Source organism: Melospiza georgiana, chromosome 19 (assembly GCF_028018845.1).
Source record: "Melospiza georgiana isolate bMelGeo1 chromosome 19, bMelGeo1.pri, whole genome shotgun sequence".
NCBI lineage: Eukaryota > Metazoa > Chordata > Aves > Passeriformes > Passerellidae > Melospiza > Melospiza georgiana.
Genome location: NC_080448.1, coordinates 7173427 through 7190213, shown reverse-complemented (window position 1 = coordinate 7190213; position 16787 = coordinate 7173427). Strand labels below are relative to the sequence as shown.

Genomic DNA, 16787 nt, shown 5'->3' with positions numbered 1-16787 from the left:
GAAACAACGAATGTCCAACAATTTTTACAGCCTGGGAGTGGTTTTCTGGTGGTTAGGGACCCTCAAAATCCCACGTGCTCAGTGCTTAGGGCTCACAACGTGAGAACTTCAGGGAGCCTTATCTGTAATCAAACATTGCTCTAAAACATCTCAGAGCACACTGAGGTACTGAGCACCAGGTATTAGAAATGACTTGGAATTCTTGACTTCAGACTAAGGAGAGTTAGGGGATTTTTCCATGTGTTTGTTTTAATGCCCTTGTGCACATTTCCAAATAATAATGAAAGAGGAAAAATGCTCTTGTGTCCATAATCTTTGCTTATAACAAAGTTAAGACTCTCCAGTCATGACAATGGCATTACTCAAATATTCCACGAATTCATTACATTAAGCATGAAATATTGAGTCTCAGCAATGCTTGCTTCAGCTTTCAAGTTTTCTAAACTCGGGGCCCCACTCCTAATTCCAAGTGGCTGAAGCCAATCCCTGGATAAAAACCCTTGCAATTCCTACCACACAGAGGGAAACTAACACTTTGTGAGTTTTGAAATACTTCACACACGGAGCAAAACCATTTTTCCACAGGACCCCTCTGGCTCTGTAAGGAGCAGAGGGCACAATCACGACACTGGTGAAACAAGAGAGAACCACTTCTTTACCTTTTCCCCAAAGATCCTTTGGCAGATGCCATTCTTTGCTAGCTTTTCCTTGACCTGCCGCGTTAGCTCTATGGTATCCACCTCCTGGTACATATAAATCTCATACTGCTCGGGTGTCAGTGGAGGAACCGAAGGTTTGGATGGCTTGGACAAGGACACGATAGGGGATGAAGGGAGGGGGCTATTCTGTGGTGTCTCACTGCGACTCGCCCCAGTCATGCTCAATTCAGAACTCTGCGAGTACGGAGATTCCGCGTTTGGCCACTCTTTCCAATACTCGGAAGAAGACGGTCCTTGGAGCTGGCTACGATCTGGCCTAGTCTGATTGCTGACCTTTTCTTTTCCACCACTGGCTTCCTCAACTTTTATATCTTCAGGAAGAGCTGCATTTCTTCTCTCATGCTGCACAGTATTCCACCAATGGTCCTTCCAAACACCACCACGTCCCAACTCATTTTTAACATGCCTCAACATACCCTGGGCAGAATCACTTATTCCATGAAGCTCTAAAACAGGTGCCTCCTGAGGCTCCTTTTTGAGCCCAGAGAGGTTCTGCAATGCAGAGATACTGGAATCAGTGACAGATGAATGTTTCTTCAGGGATATGGCCAAAGGAGAATAGCTGGAAACCGAAGACATTGCAGGTGTAGACACTAGTTTGGGGGACAGGATAGAAATGTCAGCTTGAGATAGAGGTGGTGTTTTTAAGGCAGGTTCAAGGGCAGCCTGCTGTGCCTCCATTTCCCGTCGGGCTTGTTGCAGAATGGATCGAATTGCATCATCAGAATTGCCACTGCTAGAGGCAGAAGGCGGCTGAGCCGGCTCAGCTATGAAAAACAACCAAAAGACTAAATGCAACAGAGGAAAATGCTTTATATTCAACACGTGCTACTGTAAACATTTCCCTGACAGGGGGAAAAACAAAAAAAAACAAACCCAAAACAGGCCTGAAATACATTTCTGGATGGGAGGGAGGAGTTTTCACTAAGCAAAGATTTGCACTTTTCAAAATAATGTAAGATTTCCAAAGTCCTTCACCGGAAAATTTTGAGAGTTGCCAAAGTGCTGGATGTTTGCACGCACAGACTCAGCTGCACAAGTCTGGGATCACTTGCCCTTCCACCATTGTAAAAATTTTCAAAAAAATGCCTTTGAAAATCAACCCTTCACTTCTTCTTCCCCCACCCCCACGTGGTCAATAACATTTTATAGCTGCATTTACAAAGTTATTTAACCTTTCACTTCACTCTTTTCTCCACAAATGAATTTAACACGCACTCAAAACTGAACACAGCTGCATTCACCTGGACAGACTATTACAGTATAAATAAGGTGAGACCTTTTAACTTCAAAACCACAACACACAAATTACAACAAAGACAGAACTTTAGGAAGGGATGATCATCGTTATTCCACATGACAAACTAAATATGCTCCTGCTTCCTGATTTCTTGTACCACAGTCCCAACCACTGAAATAAACAGCTCTACCAGAGCCAGGCTGACACCTGGGCATCACCCTCTCCCTTATCTGAAGCTCTAGGATGGAATCACAGGTGCTTTCAGCAGAGATAAACCCCAAATGCAGCATTCCAGTGGGGAACCAGGATTTGGGTGGCTGTGCTGCAGCAGTCAGGGATGAGCAGAGACTGGAACGTGGGTGGGAATTATCTCTGCAGAGCCAGGAGGTTTTGCAATGGCATCTGCTTCTATTTCAGTCTGCACTGAGGTCCCCAGTGCTTGGGAACCAGTTCCTCTGAAAGCTGCTCTGCAGAGAACAGGCAAAGTGAGGCACCAGGTGGGAGCAGGGAACCCCACAGTGCAAGGAGTGGCCCCAAAGTGAAATAAGATTTCCAACACTCCAGTAATACTAAAAGTCATCTGAATGCATTTCTGAATTTGCCTCCCTACATTCTTTCCTGTCACACACTGTAAAATACATGAAAAGCTAAGAAATAGGAAAAAAATACAGTGAGACTATCTCTGCTGTTTCATCTGCTGGTTTCACAGGGAGTTTTGAGGCCAAATTAATATTTGAAAGGAAGTCTGAGACTCTTGGATGAAACATGCTACTGAGTAACATTCTTGCAGTTTCCTGCACAAAGCCCGTATTTTTCTCTATGTAATAATTTCCTGCGTAAAGTCATATTATTTAGATCATATATTAACTAGTGTTTTATACTCTGCCACGAGATTAACTTAGTTTTCATTTGAAAGACAACTATCCAAAACTGTAAACCAGTATTTACTTTAAAAAATGAAACAGAAGTATTGCACAGTAATTTCTACTTCAGCCCAATAGCACTACTGCGAACTCTTAAAGCTGAGAGGGCCATGGACTAGACAGAAATGTTAATTACATGACAGCATATAATGAGAAATTAGACTTATCTCAGGCTAAGAGGGATTTTTTGGGAAAGGGAATGCGTTTTGGATTTGCCAGCTCATTCACTGAATACGTTCTGTAACCAAAAATAAAATCATCTAAGAGTCAGGACTGAGTGTGCCTATCTGAGTACAGGATGTACCATGGTGCTGGGACTGGTAATTGCTGCCTGGACTGTGACCTTCACCCCAACAAATCCATCCAGCCCCTCTCCCATGCAGTTGTGTCCCTGGGGCCTGAGTGAGACAGAAGGGAAGAGAAAGCAGGAGCTGTTGCCTTTCCAAGGAGCAAACTGGGAGAAGACAGGATTCTGTAGGCTCCCCTCAGTGACTCCTGCAGGTCTGGAGGGCAGCCAGGAGCTCAGAGCTCTCTTTATCACAGGGATAAAGGTGTTCAGAAATCCCACAGGGAGCAGGGCAGAGCAGAGACCCCATCATGCCATGTGTGACCTTAACTTGGGACGTCTCAGACACAGAACAAGTCCAGTAAATAACAATGAAAATCTCCAAAAAACTCCTCAAACCTACACTGAATCTTCTAAGAATATAATTAACTGACCAGAAAGCTCATGGCAATTGTTTTAATTAAATTCTGCAGTAAAAGCAGGCAGAGACAAAATGAGGCTGTACCTGTTTTCTGTACTTGCAGCTCCCTTTTGGCTTGTTCCAGGATGGATTTGATGGCTTCATCAGAGCCAGACTCTGCGGTTCGGATTCGTGTGGTTATGTTACCTGGGGAGGCAAAAAAACACAACTAATGACACCAGGAAAACTCTTATTTGGCTGTTTTTGTAACACAAACACACACTGGATGTGATACATGGACAGCACAACCTGAGGACAACTTGCACAGGACCTTTACTAACATTTACATCACATAAAAAAAGTACTTAACACAATAAAAGCGAAATATCCTCGTTGTGCCTGTCTCTAGCTGCCCCAGAATGGTGAGAACACCAGAGGAAGAGCTAGGTGGTCATATATTCCTTTTCTGTGGTAACATATATAGATCTATTCTTTTTTCCTTTTCTTTTCTTTTCTTATTGTTTTTCTTTTTTTTTTTTTTTTTTTTTTTTTTTTTGGAGGGGAAGAGGAAATAGAAAGGGAAATGAACTGGAGGAGAAAGGAAGAAAGCTAAAAAAAAAATAAGCCCAGGAATCAACTTAAAAATGGCATCAGCTGCTAGGCAAAGTAGGATGAGTACACATTCAGCCCAAAACAGAATTAAAAAGTAACCAGATAAAAATAATTTTTAACTTTCTAGAGGTTAATACATTAAGAGAAAGAGTCATTTAAATGCAGATACCATTTAAGTACTCTCCAGCTAAGAGCTATTACTTGGTTGTTTGGTTTTGCTTCTTTTTTTTTGTTTTGCTTTTTGTTTTTTAACCTCTAAGGGGAAGAAAAGGAGGGAAAACTGTGAATGCTACTGCACTTAACTGCATTTTCCATTATGAGATTATTGTTTGTAAGCAATTGAGGTAATTTGTGACTGGAGTCAAAATAACTACAGACTTTTGATGTACCTGCCTTTGTTTTTCCTTCTTTCTGGTCTCACTAAAAGAAAATCTCTGGAACTAATCTATGACAAAAATGTGCAGACTTCCTGTTCAGTGGTAATTTATGGATCTGATGTTCACTTATCTTGTTGCCTTTTTCATATATAATACTGAACTAAGCATCACACTAATTTAGCAGTGTATTAAAGTGGAATTTGTCAGCATAAGCCCCATGAGAAGAAAGAAGTAAGCCTAGAGCAGCAGAAGCAGTATGCAATTGATGTTATAACTGTGCAACTTTCTCCCTCCAAAACCATAAAAATAGCAAAGAGAGCATTTCAATAGATCTGATGACTTTATAAAGCCACTTCCTTTACTTCTCTCTCTTTATCTGTTTTGCAGGGGGATGGAAGAACTATCCAAACAGGGTTACGTTAGTACAGCAGCAGCAGAATTAGAAAAAGCAAAGTGTTCATCTAACCCATGGTTTGTTTTATACTTACTGTCTGTTTTTCTATCAGATTCCAGGCCAGAATCAAACTGCACAGTTTTAAGGAAACACACAGCTAAAGCACACTCCACTTCCTAGGGATTGACTGCAAAGAAAAACACCTGCCTGTGACGTACCTTCAGCCCCATTTCTTCGTTTCGGTACTTCCTGAAATAGTCTGTTCAGGTTCTGGCCTGGATTCTCTGTTGAAAAACAAGTTTGGTAAGAACAAAACAATCAGGGGATGGTTGCTCTGACATCACGGGCTGTGTGACATGAGGAGCTGGCAGCCTGGCCCTGAGCTCTCCTGGCCCCTCGGGCCCCTGCGCAGGAGGAACTGGCTACTTGGGAAGAAGCAAGGCTGGCTGATTTGTTAATAAAGATTACAGCTATGTTCGGAAAGGAGATTAGACAGATATAAATAAATGTCTAGAGATACCAAAAATGAAGAGGTTAAAGATGGGCAGATAATCCCCTCAAGTACAATCATCAAAAGGAAGAACAGATTATAAATCTAACAGTGTGTGCTTCCAATTAAACAAAATCTAGGAAAACCCTGCCTGTCCTTTCCAGTATTTCTTGACTGTAAACAACTTGCTTTTCAGTTTCTCTAAATGTAAATCTCAGCCTTAAGATGAATCACAATGAAATGCATGTTACTTCTTAAAATCGCTGCCTTAAATATGCAAAGCTGCTTTAAAACTGGGATTGTGTTTTAATTACTCATCTCATGCATCACCTACCCTATTTTGTCAGAACACTTTGGGGAAAAAACTTAATCACACAAGACACCACAAAAGCCTGGTCTCAGTAAATAACCTCAAATAAAAACCCCCAAGTTTTTCTGAGGGCTGATACCCCGAGTAGCTGCTGACCCTTTTGGCTCCGTGCTGAGCTGTGGCACGGAGGGGGTGACAAGTGAGGGCTGTGAGTGTCCCTGCTGCTCACTCCTGCTGACAGGCACCAACCAGTGGCTAAAAAAAGCACAAGCACAGATACGAACCTGCCTGAGTGCTGCAGAGCTGAACTTGCTGCACCTGGCACCTGATGTGGGTGAGAGCAGCAGCAGCAGTGCACAAACAGCCCCGGATGGAGAAGCTCCTGGTTTGGAATGTTTGGAGCTAAGAGGAGCAGGGGGGGCTGGGGAGCTCTTACCTCTTTGTCTGCCCTGGATGCTGCGAAGAGCCAGGATGTTCTGCTCGTCCGACAGGAACTGCTTCATCTTATGAAATGGCTCCTTGCCTCTCACAGTCAGTTTATTCCATGGCTTTGGCCGGGCCAGGATCTCACTCACAGACCCTTGTGACAGTCCCAACACATAATGTCCAAATATCCGCTGTCCAATATTGTGCTTGATCAACTGCTCTTTCACCTGACGTGCAATTTCGGCCGTGTCTATCTCCTCGCCTTCGGAGATGCTCCCAGCACTTTCTGACTGGCTGGGAGATGGGGCCATGCCATTTACATCCGGGCTTTGTTGTAATGGACTTTGGGAAGATATGGAGTTTGTGCTGTATGGACCTGTTGGAAAAATCATGCTTGTGCTTCCTGCTTCCTGCATTGCCTTGGAGTAGAAGGACTGCATTAGCTGTCGCTGGAGGAGAGAGTTTAGTGCAAATTTTCCTGTGGAGGCCAGGGGTAAGCTGGGGCTCGCCAGGGATGAGCTGAAAAAGTCTTGACTTAAACCCGTTGGTGAGAACTGGTGTGTACCATTAGTATTGGAAGCCTGCTCCCCCGCGTTGCGGAGCAACTGGGAAGGAGGGGAGGCCGGCAAGGTTGCAGGACGCTGACTCTCAGGCTGGTCTTTCCCTTTTCTCCTGGCTGACCCTACAAGGAAGGTCAAACATAATGCATTATGGGGGGTCAAAGAGGGAAAAACCAAGATAAAAAAATGCAAAGTTTGCCCCGCAAAGGGAAAAAGTGCAGATTGACACGGGCCAATGGAGTGGCGGTGGGAGTTTTGGTTTTTGTTTGTTTTTGGTTTGTTTTCATTTGTTGGGTTTTTTTATTTTTTAATTTTTTTTTTTCATAATTGAAAATTTTTAAGCCAAACAAGGCCCCCAAAACAAACAACATGCATTTCATGTTTGCACCTTTCTTGTATGTTGCAGCCTGGAGAATCCCCCTTACAGACATTAACACTAGAACAGTTACATGAAGTGCAGTGATACAGTTAAATAAATCCAGTTACAGACAGCAAGTCTCTCTGTTGTCTCTCATTCAAGATATGACTCATTGGACCTGACTGAACCCAAATGCAGCAAACATTTACATTTTGGAACAAACCAATTTGAATAAAGGAATAACCATTAGGTGGATGCACCAAGATCGCTCATTTAAAAGTCATAAAACACTTCAGAATTCAGTAATCCCAGGGCCAGTGGCAACTTTTAACTTTCTTCCAGCTGCAAAAACCATCATTCAAGAATCTGGAAATTCCATGACTTGCCATTTAAAAAATGTGCACACAAGATGTAAAAGCCCACATTAGGAAAGCCAAACAACAAACACACTTCGCTGGGAAGAAAGGATTTTGTTTTCCCAAGCTGACCTGCTGGTGGTATATCCAAGTGTATCAGACAGGGAGACTGTGATCTACATGCATAACACTGTGGTGTGGGGGAAAGAGATGGATTTGTTCCCAAAACACAAGACAGCCTCAAACACTGGTACAGCCTGTAATGCCTCTTCCTTAACAGCCTCTCTAACTCTTCCTTCAATATCCAGCCTACAAAACTACAGAAATCCAACGTTACGCAGCGCTCCTGTTGCTCCTCAATCCTCCTGCCGTGCACGAGCTCAGCCACTCAGCTCTCACTCAGCCCTCCCTCCCACCACGGGCCAGCAGAGGCACCCAGCAGAGGCAGGATTTGGGTGCACCTACCGCTCAGGTCGCTGTTGGCGATGCGCAGCGTGGCGCTCTCCGACTGCAGCGAGCGGTTCTTCTCCAGCAGCAGCACCTCCAGCGGCTTGGATGCATCCTAAAGGAAACCAAAGGGGGAGGTTTGTTTCTCAAAGCACTGAGAATATCACTCGGGCACTCAAAAGGATTTCAGAGGGAAAAAAATTAACAAAAAACCAAATGTTTGACTGGTTTCTAAGGGCAGTGAGGGAGTTTGCTGGGCACAGAGCAGCAGGAATCACTCCAGGCTCTGGTGGGAGCCACAGAACAGATTCACTGTTTAATTTTCATTGTAAATCATTCATCAATTCTGCATTATTTTGAGATGTGTAACGGAATGTTTTCTTAATCCTACTTATTTTTAAATGGTCCTGGCACACTTTCAGTTTGACTTCTTTTAATCTGATTAAAACAAGAGTTAAGATTATATTATTCCTTCTAGGTCAACCGACCCAAGCTAAGCATTTCCTTGACAGGCTGCATTTCAGCAGAAACAGTTTGTTCAAAGTAACATCAGTCAGAGAAACCTGCTATTTACTCTCCCATAAATATCTAACCCTTGGATCATTAAAAAACCCATTGAAAATTAATCCCAGGATATCAATATTCAGTTTGGATTTCAGACACAGGAATTTAATTCATAACCTTTAAACTGAAGTAAGATTAATTTGCCGGAACAGCAGAGCTTTCTCAATACTCCAAGGTTTGTTTTCTTTTGTGAAAAGAAATTTTCAAGGCTAACAAATACTTAAAAATGCTGAAGTCCTTGCACAGTGTACTGCCCGTACAACAACTCCAACATCTTTAAAAGACTCAACTTCACAACATTCTGGTTTACCCACTCCAGCACAGCTGAAATGTCACTTTGTCCTTGATCACTTAAATGAAATAACCAGGCAAAGGACAAAAAAAACGTCCAGTTCAGCTTTTTACATAAGAAAACATCAGGGAAAGCAAGGATGGACCCAGAAGCCTCAACATCAACAGGAAACTGTCAATGTCAACAACAAGGAATTGCAAGACAAAATTTTTGTTAATCAACTGAGCTACTGAATAAGTAAGAAAACAAAAGTAAGTTCAGTACCTGCGCACCAGAGCTCTCAGATGGTGCAAACTCCATGGATTTCAATATACTGTAGAAGGCAGAAAAAAGAAATTATTTTCTATTTCTCCTTTTCATAACAACTCCACTAATGAGCATTAACATTATCATGTCCTGTTCTCCAGTAACACCACAAGTGATGACAACTTTCCTTGCAGTAACACAATCTCCTAATGAATACAGAATAACTCCTCAAACCAGTTATTGGATAAGAAAATTTTCTCGAGCATCATCTAAATCATTCCATATGCAATCCCACCAGGCCAGTTTAAAGTGTAAATTTAAAGGTTAATAAGGATATAACATTTTAAGCTGTCAGAAACAATATAAATTTGTCTGTGAAGCTGGAAGGGAATGAGGAAGTTGTAGCAAAGCAGCAAAACAGGGGAATCACCGCTACAGTACAGCACTTTACAGAATAAACTCCAGCTCACCAGCAAGGAAAATAGGCACAAATAATCCTCCCAACCAAGGCACTACAGGCTAAAAGGCAATTTTTCATTTTAATAACCCCCTTATTCTATGGCAAAGGGAAGACAAAACGGCCCAATATTTCTTAAGAAATATGAAAGATCCAAATATTTATAAGTACATTAGGAACAGAATCTGATAGTCTCATTGTCAATATTTTATACAAATAGTGAGCGGTCAGAGGATGTCTCCCTTCAGAGGCTCTCAGTTAGAGCTGTGTCATCTGGCAAACCAGAATCTTACAGGAATCCAGACTTATTACTGTACTTTGTTGGATAATTTTTTTAAAACCAGCCTGCTGTAGGCAGGACATGAACTGCCTCAGACTGAAGCAATAAATGATTTCAGCCTCTTACTGTTCAAAGACAACATTCATTTGGTGAAGAAAAACACATATACACATATAGATGGTGTTTACACAGCATTTGTCATGTGTAAAACACCAAGAACTCTGTGAGCAGGAACAATCTGGTTAATCATGTATTAAACTGCATTAAATGCTGTGGATCATGTATTAAAGGTTTTGGAATTGCCCCTGGATCTCTGGAGTGTCCAAGGCCAGGCTGGATGGAGCTGGGAGTAACCTGGGGTAGTGATGGTGTCCCTGCCCATGGCAGGGGGTGGCACTGGATGAGCCTTAATGTCCCTTCCAGCCCAAAACATTCATTGATTCCACAAAATGTGGAAACTGAGAGGAAAAAGGGCAGAAGTTTGGTATTAAGACACAGGAACTGGTTCTGGATGCCATGAGGAGTTAGCCAGGCACTCATTAACTGCCTGAACCTGTCCCTGGATTAATCCAGAGTTAGATGTGCATTAAGTGACTCTGGAAATCAGGTCTCTGGGCCATTCAAGATCACTCAAAAGTTATAGCAAACTCAAAGGGAAAAAAGTCATTCTGAGAAAGAGACCTGATGTATCTTGCATCTGTGCATACTCATTGCACACAGGGTTAATTCTGACAGGCATCCCTGAAATACAGTAATTAATGAAACAATTTTCTGGCAATCAATTTCATTACATGGCATCACTCAGTGTCACCTCCTGCCTGGCTGTGAGGTGGAGCCATCACCCCATACACAGCACATAAAGTGATGATGTGAAGACTTTATGTGGGCACAACAGCTCAGCCAAGTACAAACTCAACTTTTTTGTGCTACCAGTGGATTTGTCCCAGTCAAGGGGACAGGATATGGACTAATGGCTCGAGTTCTCAGAGACCTTGACACCACTTTGACATCCCAGAGGTGTGACTCAGGTGGCAAATCCCCAAAAGCCAAGGTGTTTCCAGGCACAGCTCTGCATCCCAGGCCTCCAAGGTGCTGGGGGAGATAAATGCACAGAGACTCATCCAGGCAAAACCCCAGCCAGGTCTCTGTTCCCATGAATTCTGCAGGGAATGGCCTCTGCAGGAACAGACAGTCCTAATGCACATCCTCATGATGCCCAAACGAGGAGACTCATCTGAATTTCAAACCCAGTTTGAACAGTAAATTATCAGGTGGCAAACGTCCCATGGGAAATCCCATTTCAGCTCAGAGCAGTTGTGACCCCACTTACCACACGTGGGTTTGCCACGGGGAGCAATCCAGCAGCATTCCAAACACCTTCCTTCCTCCTGCATGAGGCCAAACCAGAAAAAGCTGCTCTCTCCCAAAAGGAGCAGATGTGAGAGGTGCCCTGAGCACACAGTGCTGCCCCAGAACCAGGCTGACAATGGGTGGAAGCATGAACCTGGTGGTGGTTATATTTGGTTCTCCACACCAAAAATCTGCCTCTAAAGCCTGATCCTGTCATCCCTCTCCTTGCACACGCTGAAGCATTTTGGCTGTGAGCATCTGCTGCCAGCTGGGACCTTCAGGGAGGATCCTGAGTTTCCAGTGAGATTGGTGCAGGAAATGTGTATTCAAACCTCGGCTGAAAACCTACTGACCTCTGCCTACCTGAAGGGGATTCTTTGCTAACTGAATTAACTTTCTGACACTTTCACAGGTAATTTCCTACATAGTTGAAACACAAAATATACTAAAAATCAAGCTGATGGCACCTCTAATTGCCCTAAGAGGAATATTCACTCCAGCAGGTTCATTTTTAAAAGAATGTAAAAGTTAAACATGTCAAAAATGACTCTCCAAATGTGTCACAAAAGACGCATTCTCCTCAGGAAAATGAGGAAGCACAACGTTTCTTCTTTGGATTCCATGAATATCTTTGCCCATGAGATCTTGACTCAATCTGTGGCTCAAGATCAGTTACCTGCTTTTTAAAGAAATGATCTTGTGACTTGAATCTGCACATCTAAGAAGACTTGAAAGATCTGACTGTAAAGCAAAGTGTGCATTGGGACAGCTCGACTTTCTGTTCGTCTGATCCCGACTGCAAAGGCAGCAGGGTCAGCCCTGTCGTGCTACTTGAGAGGGAGCTGAAGGCACACACAGAGCTCTCAGATCTCAAAAATAGGTTTAGAAGCCATTGGGCACAAAAGGCAAGGCAGAAAGTGAAGAATTCTCCCATGCCAGATCTTGACATGGGCCCAGCTAAGTTCCTCCAGTCAGGAGTTGGGCTGATATTGAGACCCTCAGCCCAGCTTGCCTTTAACACCCCAGAAAGGGTTAAAGAAAATACATCAGTGCCAAAACACCTTAAAAATTCATTCTATTCCTGCTGCACTGACAAGATCTCTTTTCTCTAGGTGCAAATGTTACGAGCAGCTCATTTCTGTCAGTGTTGCAGGGCACAAGGCAGGTGCAGCAAGATTCAGTGTGAGGGCTTCAGATTTACAGCAGCAGATTTTTCCAGCCTCATTTACAGCAAGTCTCAGTTCAGATCAGACTGTCACTGCCAGGGGATGCACTCAGAGCCCTCAGCACAGCACCTGGATTAGATGGAGCACGGGAATGGTGTGAGCAGCTGCTTGGAGGATGCAGCACTGCAAACATCCTCAGTGCTCCCTCAGAGGGTCTCAACCCTCAGATCATCCCACAGGATGGGGATGGACCCCAGGACCCTTACAAGCCAGCTATCAATCCACAAATTAGGGATATAAAAGCTGGAACAGCTGGGAAAACAGGGTTAATTTACTGGCACCCAACCAGGGCCACTTCCAGCAGAGTCTCCCATTTATTTCTCTGCAGGCTCATCCTCAGCAGAAGCATCATGTGAAGCCTCCTGTGTCACAATTTCTCTGATCTGCCTTACCACCCCTGCTCTCATGTAAGTCAGTGTTGTAAAAAGAAAAAAAAAATTAAAATATTGGTATTATCACCAGGAATACAGGGTTAGTATTTAAAGTATAAATGCAAAGTAAATGAGAATATTCAATGAATATATTGAGTTCTTGGCACCTTAAGTCTGGCTTTAAAGTCCTGGTCCTGTTGTATTAAACCTTTGCATTAAAGCAGGTAGGATTCCAAACTCATTTGTTGTTTCAGCACATTTACATTTAATATCTTATGCAAGAAGCTGGAAAGTTGTAGCCTTATTTGCATTCACTGCTTTACACATGAGGACACAAACTGGCTAAAACCTGAAGCTGTTCCCTTAACTCAGGAGAGGACGTGGATGTATTTACCCCTAATCACTAAATGATGATGCTATTTTGAGCCCAGGTAATAATCAGGTAAAATAACCAAATAAATGGTCAATTCATTTAATTCCAGTGAAAATTATACCCCTGCATCAGGGTGTGCTGCAGCTGGTGGTGAACCAGAACCTCAGCCAGCGTGGCTTGAATAAATCAGCACCAGGGGCTGGGCAGTTGTGGGGCTCGCAAATCCAAATCTGCTTTCCATATTCTCCAGGGATGTGTAAACAAAAGCACATGACTACCAGCCTCATCTGAAATACCTCATTAAACCAGGGAATGGGTTATTTCAGCCTTTTTAAAACACACACAGAAATGCCAGAATGATGAAAGAAGAGATGGGAGTTTCTCGCAGTTATTTAAACCTTGACACTAAACATATTTCCAGTCAGAAAAGTTCTCTTCTGAACCTGACAGCTTATCTTGTTATAGTTTAAAATGAGGCTCTTTTAAGTCTCTTAAGAAAATCCCTTGAAATAGGAAGAGGCTGTTTGTGGCTTTAGTTTAAAACCACAATATATTAGCAAAAATATACAGTGAAACAAGCCCAGCATTAAACTGGTAAGTGCTGAGCACTGGCTGGCAGGAGTAGAGAAAAGGTACCATGGCCAAAGGCTCTGCATGTCATTTTTGGTCCACATGACCCTCAGCTGTTGGCTGGAGACTTTTAAAGACTGGTCCACCTAAAATACCACAGATTTTGAAACTTTTTTCCCTTTGTGGACAATAGTTTCAGTGGCTTTTCTTTGTGGACGTGTTTTATTTGCTATTGTGATCCTCTGCTGCAACAAAAAAGAGCACTCTCAGATATAGCAGTTCCACTGGTTCTGGATGCAATTTCTGCCAATATTCCCAATTTCCTCGTCTTTGTGGTTTTGACTGAATTTTTTATTGTTCCAAGAACACAGATTTGTGGCTTCATTTAACAAGCACTGTTCAACCAGAGTTTGTGAAAAAATTATGTAAGCATTTAACACTTACTTTAATTCTTTCTTAACCTCTTCATAATCAGCCTGTCCTTTCAGTTTTTCTTCCAGTTGCTTTAAAAGAGAGAACATGGATTTAATTATTTACATTGTTGTTTTTTTTTCTGCAGGCTTTGAAAATCATCTTCAAATTATTCCATATATACAGCAGCGCACAAGTGAGGGTTAATGACTCATACCTAATTTACATATATTAGAAAACAAACTATAACCAATTAAACGTAAACACAATTATACCTCGCTCATCCTTTGTTTGCAGAGTGCCAAGCATGACAGAATTCAGTGGGTCCCAATTTGGCTGCTTGCAATGTCACTGTCATGAGCTCAGGGAAGAGATTGGGATGAAGGTATTAAAAAAAAAATAAAAAATGGGGCAGCTGAAGTTTTCAGGGAGATTGAATAAACAAGCAGGATGCTTTGGCACACACTGTATTCTTAATAGGACAGTTCTTGATAACCTTATCTACATGATAAAAAGAGCAGACTGAAGAAGCTGTTGTTGACTGGAAGGCTCCTGCAGCACCTCAACAGCTGTACCAGGGGTTTTACAAGCATTACTGAGCAGAGAGGGAGCACTGAGGCCACCCCAGCTGCTCTGCCCCACCCAGGGCGGCCCCAAAGGCTGAACCAAACCCCCTGCCACCATCCAGAATGCAATGTCACACACTTGGACCTTACCCAGCTCCCACCAAAGTGCTCATCACTACAGGGTAAATGCTTCAGGAGGCCTAAAACATATTGATACATAATTGATGCAGTTATGGTGCTTGCAGAAGCCACATTAATTGCAATAATTTCTTTGCTTAGGGCAGGCACACCTGATCTAAGCAAAGAACAGAACTTATTGGCTTGCAGCTTCCATGGATAAATTCAGGCTAACTCTGCTTCAGTTCATTTTTGGTGTTAAAACTGGCACAGAATCCCAAAGGTCACAGGAAACAGAAATAACACAAGGACGTATCACCTCAAAGACAGAGAATCTACTTTGAAAAGGAAAGGAATAGATGACATGAAAAAGAAAAATAGGACTTTACGTCCAGGAGAGGCTGCCTTCAGGGGACAAGGGAATTCAAGATCCTACACCCACTCTGGGGCTGCCCTTTGGATGCAGGAGGAGGGCAGGGGAGGGTTGCTGGAACTTGGATAATTTTAGCAAAGCTGTTTAAAATGCAGCGGCCCAGCTATGGGGCATGGAGGCAGGGCTGGGGAAACACAATTGGGAACCTGCTCCCTGTGCTGTCTTCCCTATAAAGTCAGTGTGTGGGTATCACAGAGCTGAACAAACCCCAAAATGATGCAGCACAGCAAATCTATGGGCTGAGTCATCTCAGTGATTTAAATGAGGCTTCTTCAGATGCCAACAGCAGCATGGTGGGGCTCTGTGGGACTTTATTCTGCCATTTTTTAAAGATTTCCTACCCAGCCCTGTGCAGCTCTCACACTGCTGACATTTCAGCCCTGCCATCAGCACAGCTGTTAAGGAGCAGTGACAAAGTGGACAGCCAGGTTACCAACCCACAGCTCTCTCAAGGCCGTGTTCCTGCTGTCTGCCACCACAGCCCAGCATCCTCAGCACTGCTGAGACAGGAATCTCCTGCAGGAACAGCCAGGCTCAAGGAGCAGCTCTTAATGGACCCCAGGAGCTGCTGCTCAGTGTGGAATTTGCACTCCCTGGGACATTGATGGAACAAGAGGCCTCTTAGAAAGGTCTCGTGTCTTTTGTCATCAGTGGCTGTGCAGGCATTCAGTTGTGTTAAAAATTAAAATGAAATGTCTGTTTTAGCTACAACCATTTTTTTTTCACCTGGAATAGATACAGGGCAAGTTTCAGTAGTTTTTTTCTGGCGTGTCTTGCCTTGCCAAATTCCAGTTATTTTCTGGAACTATAGGAAGCACTGACTTTGCTTTAGATAGCAGACAGTGCTTCAGGAAAATCCTGCTTGATGCAACCAGGAAAATCCTACAAATACTAAAGATATTGGAGGTTTTGATAATTTACAACACATGTTGAAATCTCATTATGGGGATGTACTACATAGTCCCAGGGCCTGAAGTTTCACATTTTGAGGAGGGTCAGCTACACCGGGCCAGGAGCTCCAGCAGCTTTTCAAGCTGCAGCTCAACACTGAGCAAGACACAATGACTTCAAGGAGGTGGAATTTTTAGTGCATCAGGTCAGGCTGGAGAGGGATCTCTAAATGAAACCAGTGAGCCAGAGAGCCCTTGGTGCTGGGAGGGGACTCAGCATCAGAGCTGAGAGTTTTCCAAGTGGTCACAGGCAAGGGGAGGAGCTGCCAAACCCCAAGACATCCTTCTGCCTTCCTTGGTTTTGTCACTCTGTCCTTCTGTCTCTGCAAATCCACTGCAATTCAACCTTTCCTTAACTCTGTGACTGGTAACATTTTGGGTCTGGAGCACAGGTGCTTTTACAGCAGGAATAAATGACAATTTATATCACTTCTCAGTATGAAAAGGACCAGAAAAAATTTAAAACAAGCAATACCCTGGATTAATATGTTAGTTACTTATGCAAGGGTATGCTAAGAAAGCAGCCTTTTGTAGAAACAGAGTAAACCACAAAAAAGCTAAAGATTCCCATTTTAATGGAATCTGTATTAAATGTAATTCTGTGCAAGGAAGTGCTATACCCTGGAATATTTAGGTGCAAAACACAGGTAGAAAAATAAAGAAAAATAAGAGATATTGACAAA

General features: G+C 43.1%; 1 protein-coding gene across 7 annotated transcripts in view; it reads right to left on the bottom strand.

Annotated features, from left to right (window-relative positions):
* The window catches only part of CUX1 (cut like homeobox 1), a 274393-nt gene that overhangs the window by 67821 nt on the left and 189785 nt on the right, over positions 1 to 16787 (bottom strand). For 3 of the 7 annotated variants that reach the window (XM_058037671.1, XM_058037673.1, XM_058037672.1), the window contains exons 12-18: positions 14072 to 14130; positions 9019 to 9067; positions 7917 to 8013; positions 6188 to 6859; positions 5170 to 5235; positions 3674 to 3775; positions 660 to 1486 (exon numbers count right to left, since the gene is read on the bottom strand). In XM_058037671.1, coding sequence (XP_057893654.1) covers positions 660 to 1486; positions 3674 to 3775; positions 5170 to 5235; positions 6188 to 6859; positions 7917 to 8013; positions 9019 to 9067; positions 14072 to 14130 — 1872 coding nt within the window. The remainder of the gene's footprint in view (positions 1 to 659; positions 1487 to 3673; positions 3776 to 5169; positions 5236 to 6187; positions 6860 to 7916; positions 8014 to 9018; positions 9068 to 14071; positions 14131 to 16787) is intronic. The other 4 variants (XM_058037674.1, XM_058037678.1, XM_058037676.1 and 1 more) reach the window with 3 other exon arrangements.